This window comes from Mustela erminea, chromosome 10 (genome assembly GCF_009829155.1).
Source record: "Mustela erminea isolate mMusErm1 chromosome 10, mMusErm1.Pri, whole genome shotgun sequence".
Classification (NCBI taxonomy): Eukaryota; Metazoa; Chordata; class Mammalia; order Carnivora; family Mustelidae; genus Mustela; species Mustela erminea.
Window position 1 is genome coordinate 72,029,866 of NC_045623.1, and position 17,946 is coordinate 72,047,811.

General features: G+C 54.8%; 1 protein-coding gene across 5 annotated transcripts in view; it reads right to left on the reverse strand.

Annotated features, from left to right (window-relative positions):
• Positions 1–17,946, reverse strand: part of SLC5A9 (solute carrier family 5 member 9) — a 30,386-nt gene that overhangs the window by 9,930 nt on the left and 2,510 nt on the right. The window contains exons 2-14 of one of the 5 annotated variants that reach the window (XM_032302922.1): positions 16,368–16,501; positions 15,147–15,922; positions 14,100–14,318; positions 11,999–12,070; positions 9,018–9,122; positions 8,546–8,710; positions 7,125–7,230; positions 6,510–6,590; positions 5,960–6,165; positions 5,649–5,784; positions 5,070–5,177; positions 2,808–2,958; positions 1,316–1,484 (exon numbers count right to left, since the gene is read on the reverse strand). In XM_032302922.1, coding sequence (XP_032158813.1) covers positions 1,316–1,484; positions 2,808–2,958; positions 5,070–5,177; positions 5,649–5,784; positions 5,960–6,165; positions 6,510–6,590; positions 7,125–7,230; positions 8,546–8,710; positions 9,018–9,122; positions 11,999–12,070; positions 14,100–14,255 — 1,455 coding nt within the window. In that variant the 5' untranslated portion in view covers positions 14,256–14,318; positions 15,147–15,922; positions 16,368–16,501. Of the gene's footprint in view, positions 1–1,315; positions 1,485–2,807; positions 2,959–5,069; positions 5,178–5,648; positions 5,785–5,959; positions 6,166–6,509; positions 6,591–7,124; positions 7,231–8,545; positions 8,711–9,017; positions 9,123–11,998; positions 12,071–14,099; positions 14,319–15,146; positions 16,502–17,946 lie in introns of all 5 variants that reach the window. The other 4 variants (XM_032302923.1, XM_032302924.1, XM_032302921.1 and 1 more) reach the window with 4 other exon arrangements.

Here is a 17,946-nt window from a genome sequence, read left to right on the forward strand (position 1 = left end):
AGGATTTGGATTGTGGCTCCATTCCAGAATGACTGAACAGGTGAGACAGCCTCACTGGCTTAGAGTTTTCTCATGTGCAATGATAGAAGAAATTAGTATATAGTAAGTATAGATGCTTGCTATTCAGCTAGAATGGGATATGCTTTTGTAATAAGTAGGGAAAACCAGGTATCCCATCCTGATTTTCTGTCACAATAAATAATCAGAATAGAGCTCTTCTTTTTTACCAAGAAAGAAAGAAAGAAAGAAAGAAAGAAAGAAAGAAACAACAACAACAAAAAAAAAAAAAAAGAAAGAAAGAAAGAAAGAGGAAAGAAAGAAAATCTCCTTCCTTGTTTATAACACCACTTGAACCAAACCTACACCTTTTCCCCAATGTGAGGGTCAGAAGGCTCATATTTTAAAAATGAAGTGCTGATCCTGACAGCAAAAATTCTGGAACAAACAGAAACACCCAGAATTCAACCAAGACCTGCTGTGCACCTGGTTATCAGCAGGGAGGTTAAAGTTCCGGAAACGATAAACATGTGGCCTGGGTACCTGTCCTCCCCCAAGGAGAGGAGCTTCTGGGTGTCCTTTGCAATGACGTAGAGCTCTCCTGTGGCTCATATGGAACCGTGTCCGTGACATCCTTTAGCCCCCAAAGCACAGCCCACACAATCGGGCCCTTCTTTTTCTCTGCTCTCCTGGGGAGTAACCAAGGCAACCGTCCCGGCCCCTCTAGCTCCTCCCAGCCCATCAACCTGCAGCAGCTTCATCAGCGATGCACCTGCAGGGTCATTTGTGGCTGGTGTTTGCCCACATACAGAACCTTATGGGGTTAGAGAGGGAACAGACCCCAGAGAGCCTCCCATTTGTCCTGGCCTTTCGCGCACACTCTTCCACGTGTCGGAAACATTTTTCCCCTCCCCATTCATTCTTCCGTCTAGGCTCAGATGTCCTTCATCCAGGAAGTCTTCCCTGGCCCCTTCCCAGGCATCCCCTAGGTTAGGTGCTCCCAACCTCCACTCTCACAGCAGCCACTAGACCTTATGGTTATTCGCTATTGAATCATCTTTCCTCTCACCTGGCCCAGAGATGGTGGACCTTCATGAAACTTATAAACCATTGCATCTAGAAGCCTCCATAATAGGATCAATGAAGGCTTATCGAGTGAATGAGTGAATCAAAACCCTACACTATGGATGGGGAGATGGAAGCCTGAAGGAGGCAGCTGGTATGTCTATTATGTCCCAAAGAGACCCCAGGCTATGGAGAGCCCAGACCTCCCAGCCCTCTGGTGTGTAGGGAGAGACAGGGGCCCTGCTGCACTCACAGGCTCTGTGACCCTCTTGCAGAAAATGGCCAACAGGAAGAGGGCGGTGATAGGCGGGGCCAGGTAGCTGGTGACAGACTGGATGTAGTCGAAGAGCTGCCCGCTGTTGGAGCTCTGAATGATGGGGATCCAAAGGATGCTGATGACAACCAGGAACACCACGAACACTCTGCAGGGAGGGCACAGGGCTAGAATTTCCCTTCTTTGGGCTCCTTTAGCTCTAACCCACCACTCCATTACACTGGCACTTATCTCAGAGCGGGGACTCCACCTTCTCCTCCTGACTTCACCTCAACTGATCCTGGTTCAGGCCCAAGTACCCTAAAGCACTGTCTTAACAATTTTGCATGCACGAGTTGAAAATTTTTCTTGGGTGCAATAATGCCATTGGCCAGGAGATGGCGCACGAACCCCACAGATGGATGAAATAAAAGGCATGAGACCGCCTCAGTAGAAGGAAGGGAGGGTCTTCGGAAATGTCTCTGAGCACCTGTTCTTTCCTCTCCCTTCCCTCCCACATTTCCCGCCTCAGGCCCCACTGGAGCCCCTCCACTCGCAGATCCTTAAATGTTCAGGCCCTACACACAGCACCCCCTTAGGCAGCTGTAAACCAGAGCCATCCTGATGGAAGGAACAGTGAGTGCAAAGGCACAGAGATGGAAGAGGGTAAGTTATTGAAAGTCAAGTATCATCTTCCAAACGGAAAGAATAAACATGTTCATCCAGAAACCTGAGTCACGGAGCCTTAAGTTATGAAGCAAAGAGTCCGGAAAGTGCCCCTTAGCCCCGTGTAAACTACAAGCCTAGGGAGAAAAGAAAACAAGCCACCAAATGATACTTTGAAAAGCAGAACATCGAAACCAACGAGATGAAGTTCAAGTTCTCCTGCTTGTTGTTCAAGGCTCTGTGTCCACTGGAGACAGCCATCCTGTCAACTTCCTGGCTGCAGCAGCCCATGCTGCATTACCTGTGCTACTGCTACCATGCTCAGCCCTCAGCACAGACCAGTACACATCGCCCCGGTGTCCCCAGCACAAGGTTTGATGCAAGGGGAATGCTCAGGGTGAGTCTGATGGAGTAAATTTAACACGCTTTCCGTTTTCCTGGGATAATGGCCAGAGCTATTCTAGAGCTCCTGGGGGTGAGTTGCTTGCTAACTACCCCCGACCCCCTACAGTTCACCTTCCCTTTCTTAAATGCTTTGTCAGCTTCTCTCACTTACTCAGTCATCAGAGAAAGAGAAAATTGAACAGACAGGGAAGAGTTTTTTTCTCCTTATTCTGGAAGTGGAGGAATGTTCAGAGCTGGGGAGGGACTTACATGAGGTCATGCAGGAAGCCGGAGCTAGAACCAGGTCCTCCAACTGCCAGTGCTGGGGCCCAGACCCAGCCGTGCCCCTGCCCCCGCCCTCCAGGGCAGCCCAGGGCAGGGAGGCGAGGGGAGAGGGGTCCTGCCTGCAGGAAGGGGTGCTCCAGAAGAGGGGCCAACGCACCTGCCCACCACCATCAGCTCCTGCTCGGTGGCCTTCCTTCGGAGGCGCAGCCACACGTCAATGGCAAACAAGGTGCTGCTGCTGTTGAAGATGGAGGTGAGTGAGCTCATGAGGGCGGCCAGGATCACGGCGATCATCAGGCCCCGCAGACCTGGGGAGAGGCGACGTCTCCGTGGGCAACCGGCCGGTGAGGGCCAGCTCTGCCGGGGGCCATGGAGCCTACAGTGTTTAGAAGAGCCGGGGGTTTGGGGTGGTGATGGCTTGCAGGAGGTTCCCATCCGGGCGGATAAGGAATCCAAGAGCCATGGAGGCCGGCTTCTGGGTAAGCACTGCCTCTGTCTTGCTCTGCGGCCTTGAGCAAGTAACCTGCACCCAACCTCCTCAGCTGCATCACCGAGAGTAGTGGGACTGGGTGACCCTGCTGCTTTGACTCCCTGGTCTGGGTTTCAGAGTTTGTAGACACTGGGTTACTGGCCCTTGCTGGGGAGGAGGGTGCCTTTTAAGAAAGGAGTGTTTCTGGGGTGCCTGGGTGGCTCAGTCATTGAGCACCCGCCTTCAACTCAGGTTGTGATCCCAGGGTCCTGGGATAGAGCCCTGCATCCAGCTCCCTGCTTAGCGGGAAGCCTGTTTCTCTCTCTCCCACTCCCCTCTGCTTATGTTCCCTCACTCACTGTGTCTCTCTCTGTCAAATAAATAAATAAAACCTTTTTAAAAATTTTTGAAAAAGAAAAAAGAATGGAGTGTTTTCTGTCTGTGTGCCTTCTCATGGACACAGTGGTGTCGGGTTAAGGCCCTGGCCTGGGAGGCAGAAGGCCTGGATTTGTTTCCTGGTTCTGCTAGTAACTAGCTGTGTGATCTTTGAATGAGTTCCTTCCTTTCTGGACCTATTCTCCCCCTGTTTGCAGGAGAGGGTAGAACCCACTGATCTCTGCAGTCTTTATGACTCTAATGATCAAGCTTCTAGAAACAAGTCGTCTCCCTGGGGAGACCACTTTCCATCAGCCCAACCTCGGCCCTCTTTCCTCTCAGTCCAAACATTGAACCACCTCCTAGAAGTCTCCCTGAAAGAGTTAAGGCGTTCCAAACAAACCGAGGTCAGCACCTTCTTCTGGGGTCTTCTGTTGCTTCCTTTGGTAGCAAACTCCAATCTCCACAGCAGACACTCAGTTATCCTAGACCCCTCCTCTGCTGCCCTCCCAAGCCCCCTCCCTCGATCAGCCTCCCTGTGGATGGCCAGTCCCAGCCACGCCCCCCACCATCTCTCCTGTTTCTTTGATTCATTTCTTTTTCTACGGGAGAGAGGGGAGAGCTCAGCTCGAGCACTTCCCTTATAAACCTGGCTTTTGCCTATACCCCTACTCTCAATATCATCGTAAGCCCAGGACCTGGGAGCCCTCTCTGGATCCCTCTGTCTCTCTCATCCCTCGAATGTAATCAGCCACCAAATCCTGCCACCTGTACCTCACAAAGATCTTTAAATCCCTTCTGTCCACCCAAAACCACTGACATGGCCCAGGCCATCCAGCACCCTCAGCTGGGCCACCGCAAACCCCTGTTAATCTTCCCTCTGCCTCCCCGAAGCTAAGCTCTCCCTCAGACTGCTCCTTCTGAAGTTCGAATCCCCTCATGTGCTCTGGCCTAAAACCCAGAGGAAAGGCTCTGCTCCACAGTGAGGGGCACGACCTCCTCTCCACCCCTGCGGCCCATTCCCCGTGCAGGTAAGCCCCACGAGGCCGCTTCAGACGTCCTGCTCTCTGTCAGCCCTTAGCCTCAGCACATGCAGTCCCTCCTTCCCCGCTACATTTCCCACCTGCATCTGGCTTTGTCTGCTTAAAATGTTCCTCGGGATTCAGCTCCATTTCCTCTCCTCTGGGAAACCTCTGAGGTTCCCCCAGGCTTCGTCAGGAGCCTCCTTAGGGATCCCTCAGCCACACTGTGTCCCCACACTGGTGACGCAGCACTGTATCCTCAGTGAGCCCAGGTGTCCTGGGGATGGCATAAACCCCAAGCACAGGGGCGGGTCTTTCATCCCTGCATCTCCAGGATTAGACCCAGACTGGGTGTGTAGACGCTCGTGAAAACTCTGTGTGTGTGTTTGTGTGTGTGTGTGTGTGTGTGTGTGTGTTGGGGAAGGAGGTGTGGAGGTGAGGTTTTATCCCCTATTCCCATCCATGTCCATCCTTAAAGCCCCTCCTGGGCAGCAGGGATTGGAGGAAGCTGGAGGATGGGCGTGAAGGGCGACGTGGGGGAGGCAGGACTCACCGACGGGCATGAGGGCTATGACCAGCTTAGGGTAGGCGATGTTGGAGCAGCCCACTCGGGCCCCGCAGATTCTTTGGCAAACGTCAGGGTCTACACAGCCCACCTCATCTATAGAAGACGTGATGGCCATTAGAGCCCAATATTTGCTTTCCAATGGGAAGAAACTACAGGAAACCTTTTCCTGCTGACTCTGGAGAGAACTAGCATCTCTTGTAGGAGCCAGAGGGTCAAGGGGCAGGCCGATGTCTGGGTACCACAATCTAGCCATCTCCAGGAAATTTCTTGACCACATACTATCCTGCAAAGCCTGACAGACTCCTGTGGGTTTGAGGCTTTCTATCTTGCTTAAAAGGCAAAAATCCTTAGAAGGCACCAAGAATGCCTTCATTGGTCTTTCCCTTATAAAGGGAAAGTAGGATTTTAAGATGACATTCAGACACAAATGTCTTCTTCTGAAACATTTACTGTATGTTTGGCCCACAAAGCCTGACACACGATGTATTCTTAATAGAAGTAACAGGTGGGCTCCCCCACCCCCCACCCCACCCCACCCCCAGTGCAACACCGTCCAGCTCCTACCTGGGTACAGGGCCCGGCTGATCATGCCAGGCATGACAATGAAGAACATGGGCAGGATCTTCAGGTAACCCCCCAACACAGAGCCCCCCTTGGCATGGGACAGATTCTTAGCAGAGAGAGACCTCTGCACGATGACCTGAAAAGGGAGGAGCAGTGGCAGGCTGCTCAGCTTGGTAGGGCTCAGCTCAGCCACACGTGAGCCCTGAGGTGGTCCGGGAACAAGGCCCGACCCTCTCTGCTTCTAGATGCACGGTTTTCCCACAGGAAACCACCCCTATGATGGGCTGGGCCAAGCCTGGCTGGGGCATCACCTGGTCCGTGCACCAGCACCATGTGGCCAGCACCGTAAGCCCGAAAATGAGGCCAGGCCAAGGGATGTCCCCATTCACAGGGTCCCGGAGCATGTGGAAGGCGTCAGACCGGGGGAGATGGCAGGTGGTATTGGGGACTGTGGCATTAGGGATGGCCTGTCTATACCGCTGCTCCAGGCCTGGGTACCAGCCTACCTCCTGAAAGCCTGTGGAGAGAGACCACAGGAAGTGACACGGCCCTGAGACCCCGCTGAGCCTGTCCCATGCCCCTACCCTAGCTTCTAGTCCCATGTGGGGCCCTGGGGCTTGGAACTAGTATGGGATTTGGGAATCGGGGAGGGACATGGGGCTCAGACCCTTAGTTGGTGTAGCGAGAACTTTGCTCATTTGGAACCCAGTGGGGGGGGGGCGTGGAATAAGGCTCTGTGCTCTGGAAAGTTCCAATCAAACCACGGAGATGAAAGTCCAAGACAGATCAGTAAGAAGTTTCTACATGATTGGCAGGGGTGGGGGGATGGGGGTGGGGAATATATTCAGGTCTCTACCTTACCCAGAAACATGAGGACCAGGGCGCCCCCCACCATGATCACCGTCTGCAAGGCATCTGTGTAGATCACGGCCGTGAGGCCCCCTGTGGACCCAAGGAGAGGGCTCATCAGTGGACACCAACAGGGGGTTCCTCTCTGGGTGCCTGCCCTGTGCTTGGCCACACTGAGAAGCCCTCTTAGCAGGTGGATTCTCTCTGTCTGCCTTCCCCCCAACTGGCTGGTCCTAACCACAAGCACTCTGGTCTAGCTCTCTCTCTCCCCAGCAGGCCCTGAGTGTGGCCACTGTGCCTCAGTTAGTTCTTGTTGTTAATATCCTAGGGCTATTCCTCCGCTGTGCTGGGAATTTCCACCTACCCCAACTCCACTGAAATTCCCCAGCTTTGCAGGCTGACTTAGCCACGAGCTGGGGTCCCAAGTGCCCAGACCTGGAGGAGACAGGGGAAAGCGGGCTGGTGGCTTTGTCCAGAGCAGGTCCTGATGACTCCAGTCCCGATGACAATCCCCTAGTCGCACCCCTGCTCACTGCTACATCCCTAGGCATCCCTCTCCACCTCCTTCTGTCTCTTGGTTTCTGCTCCTGATGCCTGCGCCCCAGTGCAACCTGTCCTCGGCCCTACCAGCAATGGTGTAGACGGCCGTCACCACCAGCAGCATCACCGTGGAGAGGTAAAGGTTCCAGCCCAAGGCCATCTGGATGAAGAGAGCTCCAGAGAAGATGTCAGTCTGCAGAGAGCCGGGACCCAGGAGTCGAGGTCACTTGAGGCCCTTGCTGTGGCCACCAGGGTATGTCGCCTCCTGCTCAGCGATACCAAGTGCTGGCAGCCCTCATCCCATGATGAGGGTGAGCCTAGAATGCTGTGCTGAGGAGGACGGGCTTGACCTTGCAGACGCTGAGGGGCCATAGGGAGTGTCGAGCAGAGGAGCCCCACATCCAACTTTGGAACCGGGAACAATGTCATCTGGGGCGCTGATAGGAGAGTCTTTGCCCAGAAGGCAGGGGTGAAGGAATCAAGTGAAGACAAAGGAGGTGAAGCGGGGAGCAGGGGTCGGAGAAGAGAGAGCGAGTCCCCAGAGGCTCGCCGCCTGCTCCCTAGCAGAGCAGAGGCAGCAGAGGCAGCTCCGGCACCCACGGACATGCAGGGGCAGGAGCCCGGTGCAGAGGACCGCACTTCCAGACACGCCTCGTGTTCAGGTTTATTAGAGGACTCTGGAGCGTCCTCTGCCGGAGCGGCCTTGGGCTCATTTTCAAGCTCGGTCCCTGTCGGTGCCTGCTTGCTGACGCCCCTGCACAGCTCTTTAATGAGCCCATCCCAGGTCTACAACAGGGCAAGGTGCAAGGACCCCTGGACTGGGGCACAGGACCCCAACTTTAGTTCCAGTCCCACAGCTACATTCTGTGTGGATGTGGGCAAGCTATCGGCCTTAAGTGTGTTTTCTGAGTGCAGGTCAAGCAAGGAAGAATAAGGACCTTTGTTACTGTAACATTCTAGGTAATCAATGCATGGTGCTAAATGGAGAATCACTTAACAGAAAGATAAATGAGCCAATGAGCTCTAGATGATGGAGTCTTTGAATAGAGGGACTGTCATTTACACAACAGACATTTCTTATTCATCTGTGATCACTCCACTGCTGAGCGGGGGCTTGCATTGAAGGTACGTGGTTTCATCCCTTCTTCCTCCCTTCCTTCCTTCTACCAATCTATTAGCTGTCCATCCATCCATCCATCCATCCATCCATCTATCCATCCCTACACCCAACAATAAGCCATGACACAAACTCAGCATTTTCGGGCGGCTGCATAGCTCAGTCAGTTAAGCATCTACCTTCAGCTCAGGTCTTGATCCCAGGGTCTCGGGATGGAGCCCCCGCATCAGGGTCCCTGCTCAGCAGGGAGTCTGCTTCTCCTTCTCCCCCTGCCCCTCCCCCTGCTCTTGCGCACATGCTCTCTCTCTCTCTCTCTCAAATAAATAAACTCTTAAAAAAATAAACTCAGCATTTTAAAGAAGAAGGTGGCCACACTGGAGTGGGTACTCACAGAAATCTTGGTGAAGATGTAGAGGATAAGAGACAGGACAGACATGTACACCTGGATCCTGTGGCCGCCAAACCGCTTCTTCAGGTACTGCGGCATCGTGACCGCCCCGGCGGCGATGTACACAGGGACAAAGATCCAGCCCAGGGCCAGAAGCAGCCAGGTTGCCTTGGAGAGTGGGGAGAAGTAGGTCTCTACATCCTAGATGCAGAGAGAGGGGCAGCCCCTACCCTAGGGAGAGAACTGAGCCAGGGAGCAAGGGACCTGGGACCTAATCTTGGTGCTGTGTGGTCTGATGAGTCCCTCTTCCTCCTCCAGGCCTTGATTTCCTCATCTATAAAATGGGTTCTTGATTTACCATGCAGCCTCCCCAAGTACCTCCAATGCTTCCCTCAACACTAAAGACTGGGATGGAGGTCAGGGAAGCTTCAGACCTCCATTTTCCTCTAAGAAGCCTCCAGGCCAACTTCCTTACATTCCATTCAAAGCCGCCCACAGCAAGACCTCCAGCGGCTCCTGTCCCAGCCAGGCCAATGAACAAGCCACTGCCCACATTGCTGGACATCAGAGAGGCTCCAATCTGCAAGGCACAAGTGGGGTCAAGGTTCAGGGTCAGTTTTAACCCAAATCAGTCTGGAGCCAGGACCACAGGCCTCAGGAGCTGTGGACAGAGCAGGAGCTGGGCTCAGGAAATCTGAGATCAGAGGAAGGAGAGGACATGAGGGAGCACAGAGGAGGAGGGATGGACCTGACATTCACTGGGTACCTATGTATGCAGGCACTGCGCGAGGCATTTAATATGCAGCAATACACTTGATCTTCATGAACATTTCAAGGGATGGGCATTAATCTTTTCAATTTACAGAAGAAGGAAATAATGTTGGGAAAAACAAAGCCACTGGCCTCAGGCCACCCAGTGAGTGAGTGGCCAAGTGGGAAAGAAGGAAAGCCTTGGGGAGCAGGGTCACGTAGGGAGGACAAGGCTCTGCACTGGGCTGTCCATCTGGGGGCCTCCAGAGATGAGGATGTTGAGGGGAAGGAGGAGGTCCCCTCGAGAGGGATTGGAAAGGCCCCCCCCCCCCGTGACCCCAGTGCCTCCAGGCTCCAGGGCAAGGCCAGGCAGAGGGAGAAGCCAAAGGGCTGACCACAGGCTGAGCCAGCCTCTGAGTTGAGGTCATGTTTCTCTAGGAGGCAGCCAAATATTCTGAGGCCTTAGAGACACTGACATAAGGACCATAATGGTTAGTACAGTTAGTACGTAAGCAGCATCGCCAAGTGTCGGGCAATGTTCTAAGTTTCCTCATGCAGTCCTCACCACAGCTCTGGGTCGGATATCCTGTTACATCCCCAGCTGACTGAGGGGGGAACTCAGGCACTGATAAATGACTTGCCGGAGCTCCAGAACCAGTGAGTGATGAACCTTTGAACCCTGGCTCCGGTAACCAGACTGACTCCAGTAATGACTGCACAATTATTGCTGAGCTCCTAATAAGCACTCATTACTATCACCTTTTATTATTGGATGGGATCCTTCGTGGGGCAGGGGGAGGGTCAGAGGGAGGCGCTCTGGAGCCTGGGCAGAGACCAGCCCTTGGGGACAGGCCCCCAGGGCCAGAGGTGTAGACTCTGCTCTGGGCTTGTCCCCTGTGTCAGCCTAATAAAATCACTTCCTCCTGCAAATCCTGACTCTCCACTTATAAAATGTGGGGACTCACCTGTTCCCACTGCCTGTTTTAGAGGTTGCTGGGCGGTAGAAAGCGAAAACAAAGAAAAGGTACTGAGGCCTTCAGAGATCAGACCGCAGACGCATAAAGGCACAGAGATTACAACCGGCTTGACGTTGCTCATTGCCTCAGGCACCTCTGCCGCCACACACTCGGGTGGTCCTGGGGATGCTGGTGGGGCCGGCGCTGGAGCACCTAGCCAGGGCACAGAGCACTGGGCCTTCCCTGAGGCTGCTCTAGGAGCAGGGAGCTGCTTTGAACCTACTCAGCACAGGCTCCTAGCTCACGACTCAAGGAGACATCGGTCATCAGGGTTGGAAGGGGGACCAGACGGGCCCCCTGGGACCAGGGATGCTGCTGCTCCTGCTCTTGGCTTCCCAGCCACACACTCTCTTTGGGGTACAGGATGGGGGGTGAGGCACGTCTCAGGACTGTCACAGACTCCCGTAAGCTCCAGGGTTGTCAATGGGACAGAGATACCCCAAGCAGGGTTGGCTCTGCTCAGGCTGAAGCCTGCTCCCAGGGCAGGAGGCCCAGCTCCACACCACACACACGGCCGTGCCCCACAGAGACGGCCCGTGTCCACACTCCACTGGTCTCGGGAGCACCCTCCTCGTGTCCAGAGGCATGGGGTTTCCTCACACCTACAGTGAGACACAGAGTTTCACATGGAGCAGGAAGATCTGCTCTCTGCAGGGCCGGATGAGCACCCGGGCCAGCCCCTGGTCACTCCCCCAAATGGACCAGAGAGGCGCCCTGTCCTGCTTCTCGTCCCTGCTAGTGACTCATCTCCAGGGCTGTGATAGGGGGTGGGGCTGGGGATCCAGCAGAGAGGAATGGGCTCCAAGGGGCTTGCTTTCTTCTGTCGAGGGGATGGCGGGCACCACTGGGAACCCAGTCACTCTTCCTGTGAGCTGCCAGGCCCTCCGTCCCCTGCTGTCCTGGGGACTCTCACGCTGAAGACACGAGATCTCCCTGACCCAAACTCCTCCTGTCCCAGATACCCGAACCTTCCAGAGAGCTCTGTCAGAATCCTGGGCTTCCTCTCCTCTTTAGTGAGTCTGTCACCTGTGCAGGTGGAGAAAATGGGAAGAGCCAGCATGGGGTGTAGGGATGGCTGGTGGTGTGTAAGTGCATGCACACGCGCGTGTGTGAGCCGGGTGTGTCTGCGCGTGTACACAGCCGCAGCGCCCCGGGTGCTGACTCTCCTACCATTCGATTTCCAGGCAGGGCGTACCTCCCTCCGTGCTGTTTCAGGAAGAGGAAGTTAGTTTTGCGGACTAAGAGAAACAAGTGAGGCAGGCGGATAGGGGAGGCTGGGGTTGGCAAAGGCGTCGGGATCAGTTCCCTGAGGTTGCTGGGGATGGACGTCTGTGGTCCCCCTCACTGCTCCACAGTACTAAGCAGATACGTCTCCTTCCCACCTCCCGTGGCTGAGGCCAGAGTCTTCCCGGAGATACACACAGCCCCCCTGCTTCCCTCCTGTTGTCTGTGAGTCTGTCTGTCCAGCTAACCTGAGCTTCTCCAAGACAGGAACGTTCTAGGTTATTTCTTTTGGAGGGCGCTCACCCAAGGTGTGTGTTAACAAGATCATTCTGGTGGTGGGGTGACTTGGGGCCATAGAGAAGAAGCCCAGACTGCCAGGAACCCCACTCATGGGGCTGAGACATTAGCAAAAGAAGACAAGACGAGGATCCAATGGTGGGAGGGGCAGGGAGGAAGATTGACTCACCGGCCACCAGCTCATGGACCTCCCCGCCAGGAAATAGCCACCAATTGTGCCTCGGCTCGCGCGAATGGATGACTGGAAAGGAAGGGGAGAGAGCTGAGGGTTTCTGGAGCTCACCCACCTCTGCCCCACCTCAGCAACCTGTCCCTGGGCTCAGGCACTGGGGGACCATGAGACCCGGATGGGCAGTTTCACTGGTTTTACTCGACCTGCCTTTGGGAGGGGCACCACCTCTCTCTGGGCCTCACCGTTCGTCCGCTGGTGTGAAGAGCCAAGGGGTCAACAGAGGTTAAAGCCTTGGCGAGCAGCACCGTGTTGGGCAAGCGCGCAAGATTCTGGTTATTGCCCCCTTAGCCCTCCTTCTGTCCAAACTCTGGTTCAGGAAGTGATTTATACCTGATCTCCTTTCTGCAGGACTCCCACACTGGGGCTAGGATGGCAGAAAGCCCCACAGGCCCAAGCAGAGAGGGGCCCCATTTGGGGCTTCTCTGCCCTGGCCTGAAGTGGGACCACACTGTAGGAGCCCGGCCAGTCCCCTCATCTGAAGAACAAGAGGAGAGTGGATGTGAGTGAGTTCCTCTGGGGCCTCAGGGGCTGGGAGCATGGATGGCAGGCATGGAAGCAGAAACCTGACTTTATTAAGATGCTAAAAGCTCGGGATGCCTGGGTGGCGCAGTTGGTTAAGCGTTTGCCTTGGGCTCAAGTCATGATCCCAGGATCTTGGGATCGAGCCCCACATCGGGTTCCTCACTCCGTAGGGAGCCTACTTCTCCCTCTGCCTCTGCTGCTCCCCTGCTTGTGCTCTTTCTGTCTCTCTCTGACAAATAAACAAATAAAATTTAAAAAAAAAATGCTGAAGCCAGCAGGTCTCTGATTGGGTCTAGAGGTAGGAGACATACCTGAAGAAGAGGAAAGGAAAAGAGAAAAGGGGCTTCTTTGCCTCAAGGAAACATCCCTAGTCACGAGGGAGTGTTGGGGGAGGGGAGGGGCTGGTTCTTGTGAAGCCTTTGCTTGAACTTCACCTGTCACCTGTCACCTCCAGCCCTCGGGCAGGCCAGATGAGCAGAAGGAATTCTTCTCACACGTGAGGAAACTGAGGCCGGAGTCAGGGAGCAACTTGCCCAAGGTCACTGAGGAGTTGGTGCCTTTCCTGCCAGGAGTCGGTGACCAGCCTTTTGCCCATTTCTTCCTCACATCAGCCTTGGGAGGAGGGACTGTTCACCCCGCTGTACAGCTGAGGGAACTGGGGCCCAGAGAGAGTGTGTGACCCAGCCTCAGTAAGTGACTGGCTGGGACTCCCATCACCGTCTGCCACCCAGCAGCATCTGAGGGGGCTGGCCCGTCTCCCGAAGGGGCCGCGGTGACACCTGCCATGTCTTGCTCCCTGCCATGCCGGGCACTGGGCCAGGTGCCTAAATGTGTCATGTTACTCAGGGCCATGACCCCTCTGTGGAGTAGTCTTTATCGTTCTCACTGTCCACATGAGAAAAGGGGGCTCACAGAGCATTCGCATGTTCCCAGGGCTCCGGGGCTCTGTCAGCTGGGATCTGAAATCAGGGCTCCCTCCTCTTAGAGCCTGGCCCCCGCTCCAGGGCTAAGGCTCTGGTGGACAATGGAGAGCAGAAGGACCTTCCGAGTCACCTGGCTCCCTTCCCACGAGCACCCAAACCCAGCTCCGTTAGAAAGCACCATTCCTTGCCAAGACACCCACTGGTGGAGGGGGGGGGGGGTAGGCCAAGAGTGGAGCGATCACAGAGCTGGCAATCCTGGCATGGGAAGGAGGGCAGGAGTGGGGATGGGGGATGGGTGGGGCCAAAAGCCGCAGATGCACAGAGACAGGGAGTTGGGAGATGGGGGTCCTTGCCTGGTCTGCCTCTGCTTGCTATGTGCCCTCAGGCATGTCACACCCCTCTCTGTGCCACAGTCTGCCCATCTAGAAAAGAAGGGACTGGAGAGAAGGATTTCGGAAGGATTTCTGCACCTTACACCTGTGCCTCCCTAATCCACCTTCCTTCTGCCCACCCTGCCCCCAGCTTCACCCCCAGCCAGAGAAGGGAGCTGTCCCTGCCTCCCCTGTCAGCCTCCAGCCTCCAGGACTACTCACCCAGACCCCCACACCAATGACAAAGATGAAGTAGACAACCAGGACCCCGATGTCGTAGGCGTGCAGGCTGACTCCGGAGCCTAGCGCTGAGCGTGGAGCTGTCACAGTCCTGACCCCATTTCCTGACGCTCCAGGCCCCATTGTTGCCGGCTCCATGCTTCTCTGTTAGAGTCACTCACTGCCGGTTGGACTTTGAGGCGCTCCTGGCTTCGTTCCTTCCTTTAATGATTAAACAACCCCAAGTGCCATTAGTTGCTAAGAAAGCTCTGAGACCCAGTGGCACGGAAAGTCCTGGTCCCCTTTCCTCCTAACTGCCACCCCATCCTCTGTGGGACTCTCTCCCTTCCCCTGCCCCCAGTACACACACACACACACACACACACACACACACACACATGCACACATGTACACACACATGCACACTCCCACCCTTGAGAGCAGCAGGAGGAGGAAGAGGAGGAGGAGAGGAGGAGAATCCTGGAATTCTGGAGCTGGGAGGGACCTCCGAAGTCGAGCAGTTCAAGCTCCTGCTTATGTGGAGGGGAAACTGAGGCCCAGAGAGGCTAATGGTCACACAGGGAAGTAAGGTGGAGCTGGGACTAGAGTCCAGGTTTCTTAGTAGTGAGTTCAATGCAATTTTCCTCATTCCCAGAAGGAAGACCAGGGAAAGAGTCCTGTGACCCTTGCCTCTACCATGTCACGTACTGCTACTTCCACTCCCCCACCCACCCCCCCAGCTGTCATTTTTCTTTTTATTTTCCAGTGTAGGAAACTGAGGCCCAGGAAGAGACATTGTTCATTATTCCAAGTCACAGTGTGGGCCCGAATTTACCCCTGCTGGGTGCTAGGACAAGTGGATTGTCCTGGAAAAGACAGACAGCTCACTGTGCCCAGAAGTCCTGCTACCCAGGACCCAGGCGGCCTGCTTTCCCATCCCAGCAGCACATCTCACTGAACTGCAGAGTGACCGTGGACAGACCGCCCTGGCCGCCCCCAGGCCCATGCTCACAGACACCCCACGCTGAGCACCTTCCCCTCTCATTTTACCTAACCCGAAGCCGGCAGCCTGGGCCTGCAGCAGCATCTCCTCTGATGCATCTGAGACCCATCAGTGAGCCAGCCGACCATCTGAGCAGCCCAGAGTCCAGAGAGTGCCAGCAAGGGAGAGAGAGAAGTGCTGAAACCTTGAGGATAGATATGTGAAGCTTGTAATACAAAGCCCAGCCTTTGACCTGTCAGTGAGCCCCAGACATCCCCCCCTCCCCAGGGCCTGTCTAGTTTTGCTCTGTTATTTGTGTCCCAGCTCGGGACAAATTAAAAACAACAACTTAAGGGCACGAGAGGCAAGGCCATGCAGGGCGGCGCGGGAGCCCGGGCAGACGGCCGCATAGCGCATGCGCGTCCTCACGACCGGGCAACATACGAAGGATGACGAGGAAAGACAGGCCAAACTGGAGCGAACAAACCGACAAGTTAGGTTCCATCCACGCTCGGCCAAGGGCGTTCCCACACAGCAGCTGAGGGTCCGCGTGCATACTGCTGGCCCAGAGGCACCGAGAAAAGATCACCGTGTGGCCATTACGGATTTCCATTTAGTCAGCATGGATTAGGGAATCCAGACAGGAAGAGTTGCGTCCAAAATGGGTTAACAGTGTAGACAGGTGTTGGCATTCAAGGATGAGGCCTCACATATGCAGGAAATCCTCTCCGAGAGGTCCCGAGACGGAGGATGTGGTCTCGCTGTGGCTCTCGCTGGAGGGAGGCACCTGCGCTGCACCTGGCTCGGGGGCGGGGACACCTGCGTGGGAGCTGTCCCTCCCAGGCTGGCGGGAAGACAGCCGCTCATGCAGGACCGTGCCTGCGGCACAAGGCATGCCAAGATTCGCCCACCTGCTTCCTTCTAGCTGAGGGGCTTATGGAAGGAGCAACAGAGTCCGGTCAGGAGGGCTCCAGGGAGGGCCTTCTCACCGAGTGCCACAGAGGGGCAGCAGGCGGGGAGATGGAGAGAGGCAAGTCTGGCTGACAATAGCCCCTTTCCCCACCCCAGGAATGCAGAGTAGCCCACCCTGGAAGGGGGACCTGCAGGAAGAGCGGTTAATTTTAGATGAAGTTACGGTGTATAACATATGGTGTGGGACGTTATAATTCCTGAGTAGTATCTGCAGTAAGACTGTGTTCTTCGAGTTAGAGTGGCCCTGGGCATGGCTATGGCTCCCTGGTCAGGGGGACATGCTTGCAACTGGTCTAGGGGGGACAGAAGAACCATACTTGAGAAAGCTGCTTTTCCTACATCCTCTTTATTCCATGTGTAGTTCTCAGTAAGTAGAAGCCCAGGAACTTGACTTCTGGTGTTCAGGGCCTGTGTCTCCCTTAGGCTTCAGGCTGCGCCATCATTAAAGAATCTGGAAAGCAGTGTTCTTGGAATTCTGGGGCCAGTGACTCTCTCCAGATTTACAGCCTTGCCTTGGAAGGTCACCACCCAAAATGCAGTCCCTTTGGACAAACTGTTCCCTCCCTATCCTCCCGAGGCTGTGTTTGGCCTGCCCTTCCCCACCCTCCTGATGGCTGCTCACATCCAGCCATGTCCAGAGCCCAGAGCCTGTGGCCTCTCTACCCTCCCGCTCCTCCCCGGTAGGCTGTGCACAGCTGCCACAGGGTCCAGGTTGTCCCCTCAGCAGTCTCCTCATGTGAGGCTCCTCCTTCCCTCGTGCCCTCAGAGTTTGGGTCAGAATCCTTGCACTTCTTAGGTTTTGCGTGCCTGGAAGGGCCACACCCCCCATTTGCCCCCACCTCCAGGTGGGGCAGGTGCCCCCACATCTGTGCTATGTCCTCCTCCACCATGCCTTCCCAGAAGACTCCTCTCCCCTAGCCTGGGGAAGGTCCCCCTCCCTCCCATTTATCTCACTGATGTGGACTTACTAGGTGTGAGCCCTTTCAGGGAACTGGGTGCCTCATTCCTGTTCCTGTCCCCGTGAGTGGACTCAAGTCAGCACTTAAAGAGTGGAGGACATTTCTGATAGATTGTGCTGGGGAGAGAAGGGCAGGGAGGCACAGCAGGAGCAGACAGGGCCCCTAGGCAGAGGGAGGCAGGAACACCACTGAGGAGTTGTACGCAGGTGTGGTGTGTTCAGGGAATGGCTTGTGGAAGGGACAGGGGCTGCAGCCTAGGGTCTGGAGGGAGAATGTGGAGGCAAGGAGGTATGGGAAGAAGGGGGCGGTGAGACATATTCTAGAAAATCTCTCTGGGAGAACACAGGCAGCAACCTCTTCAACCTCAGCTGCAGCAACTTCTTCCTAGAAACATCGCCAAAAGTAAGAGAAGCAAGGGCAAAATGAACTATTGGGAATTCATCAAGATAAAAACCTTTTGCACAGCAAAGGAAACAACAAAACCAAAAGAAAACAGCCAGAATGGGAGAAGATATTTGTAAATGACATATCAGATAAATGGCTAGTATCCAAAATCTATACAGAATTTATCAAACTCAACACCCAAAGAACAAATAATCCAATCAAGAAATGGGCAGAAGACATGAACAGACATTTCTGCAAAGAAGACATCCAGATGGCCAACAGACACATGAGAAAGTGCTCAACACCACTCGGCATCAGGGAAATACAAATCAAAACCACAGTGAGATACCACCTCACATCAGTCAGAATGGCTAAAATTAACAAGTCAGGAAATGACAGATGCTGGTGAGGATGCGGAGAAAGGGGAACCCTCCTACACTGTTGGTGGGAATGCAAGCTGGTGCAGCCACTCTGGAAAACAGCATGGAGTTTCCTCAAAAAGTTGAAAATAGAGCTACCCTATATCCGAGCAATCACACTACTGGATATTTAC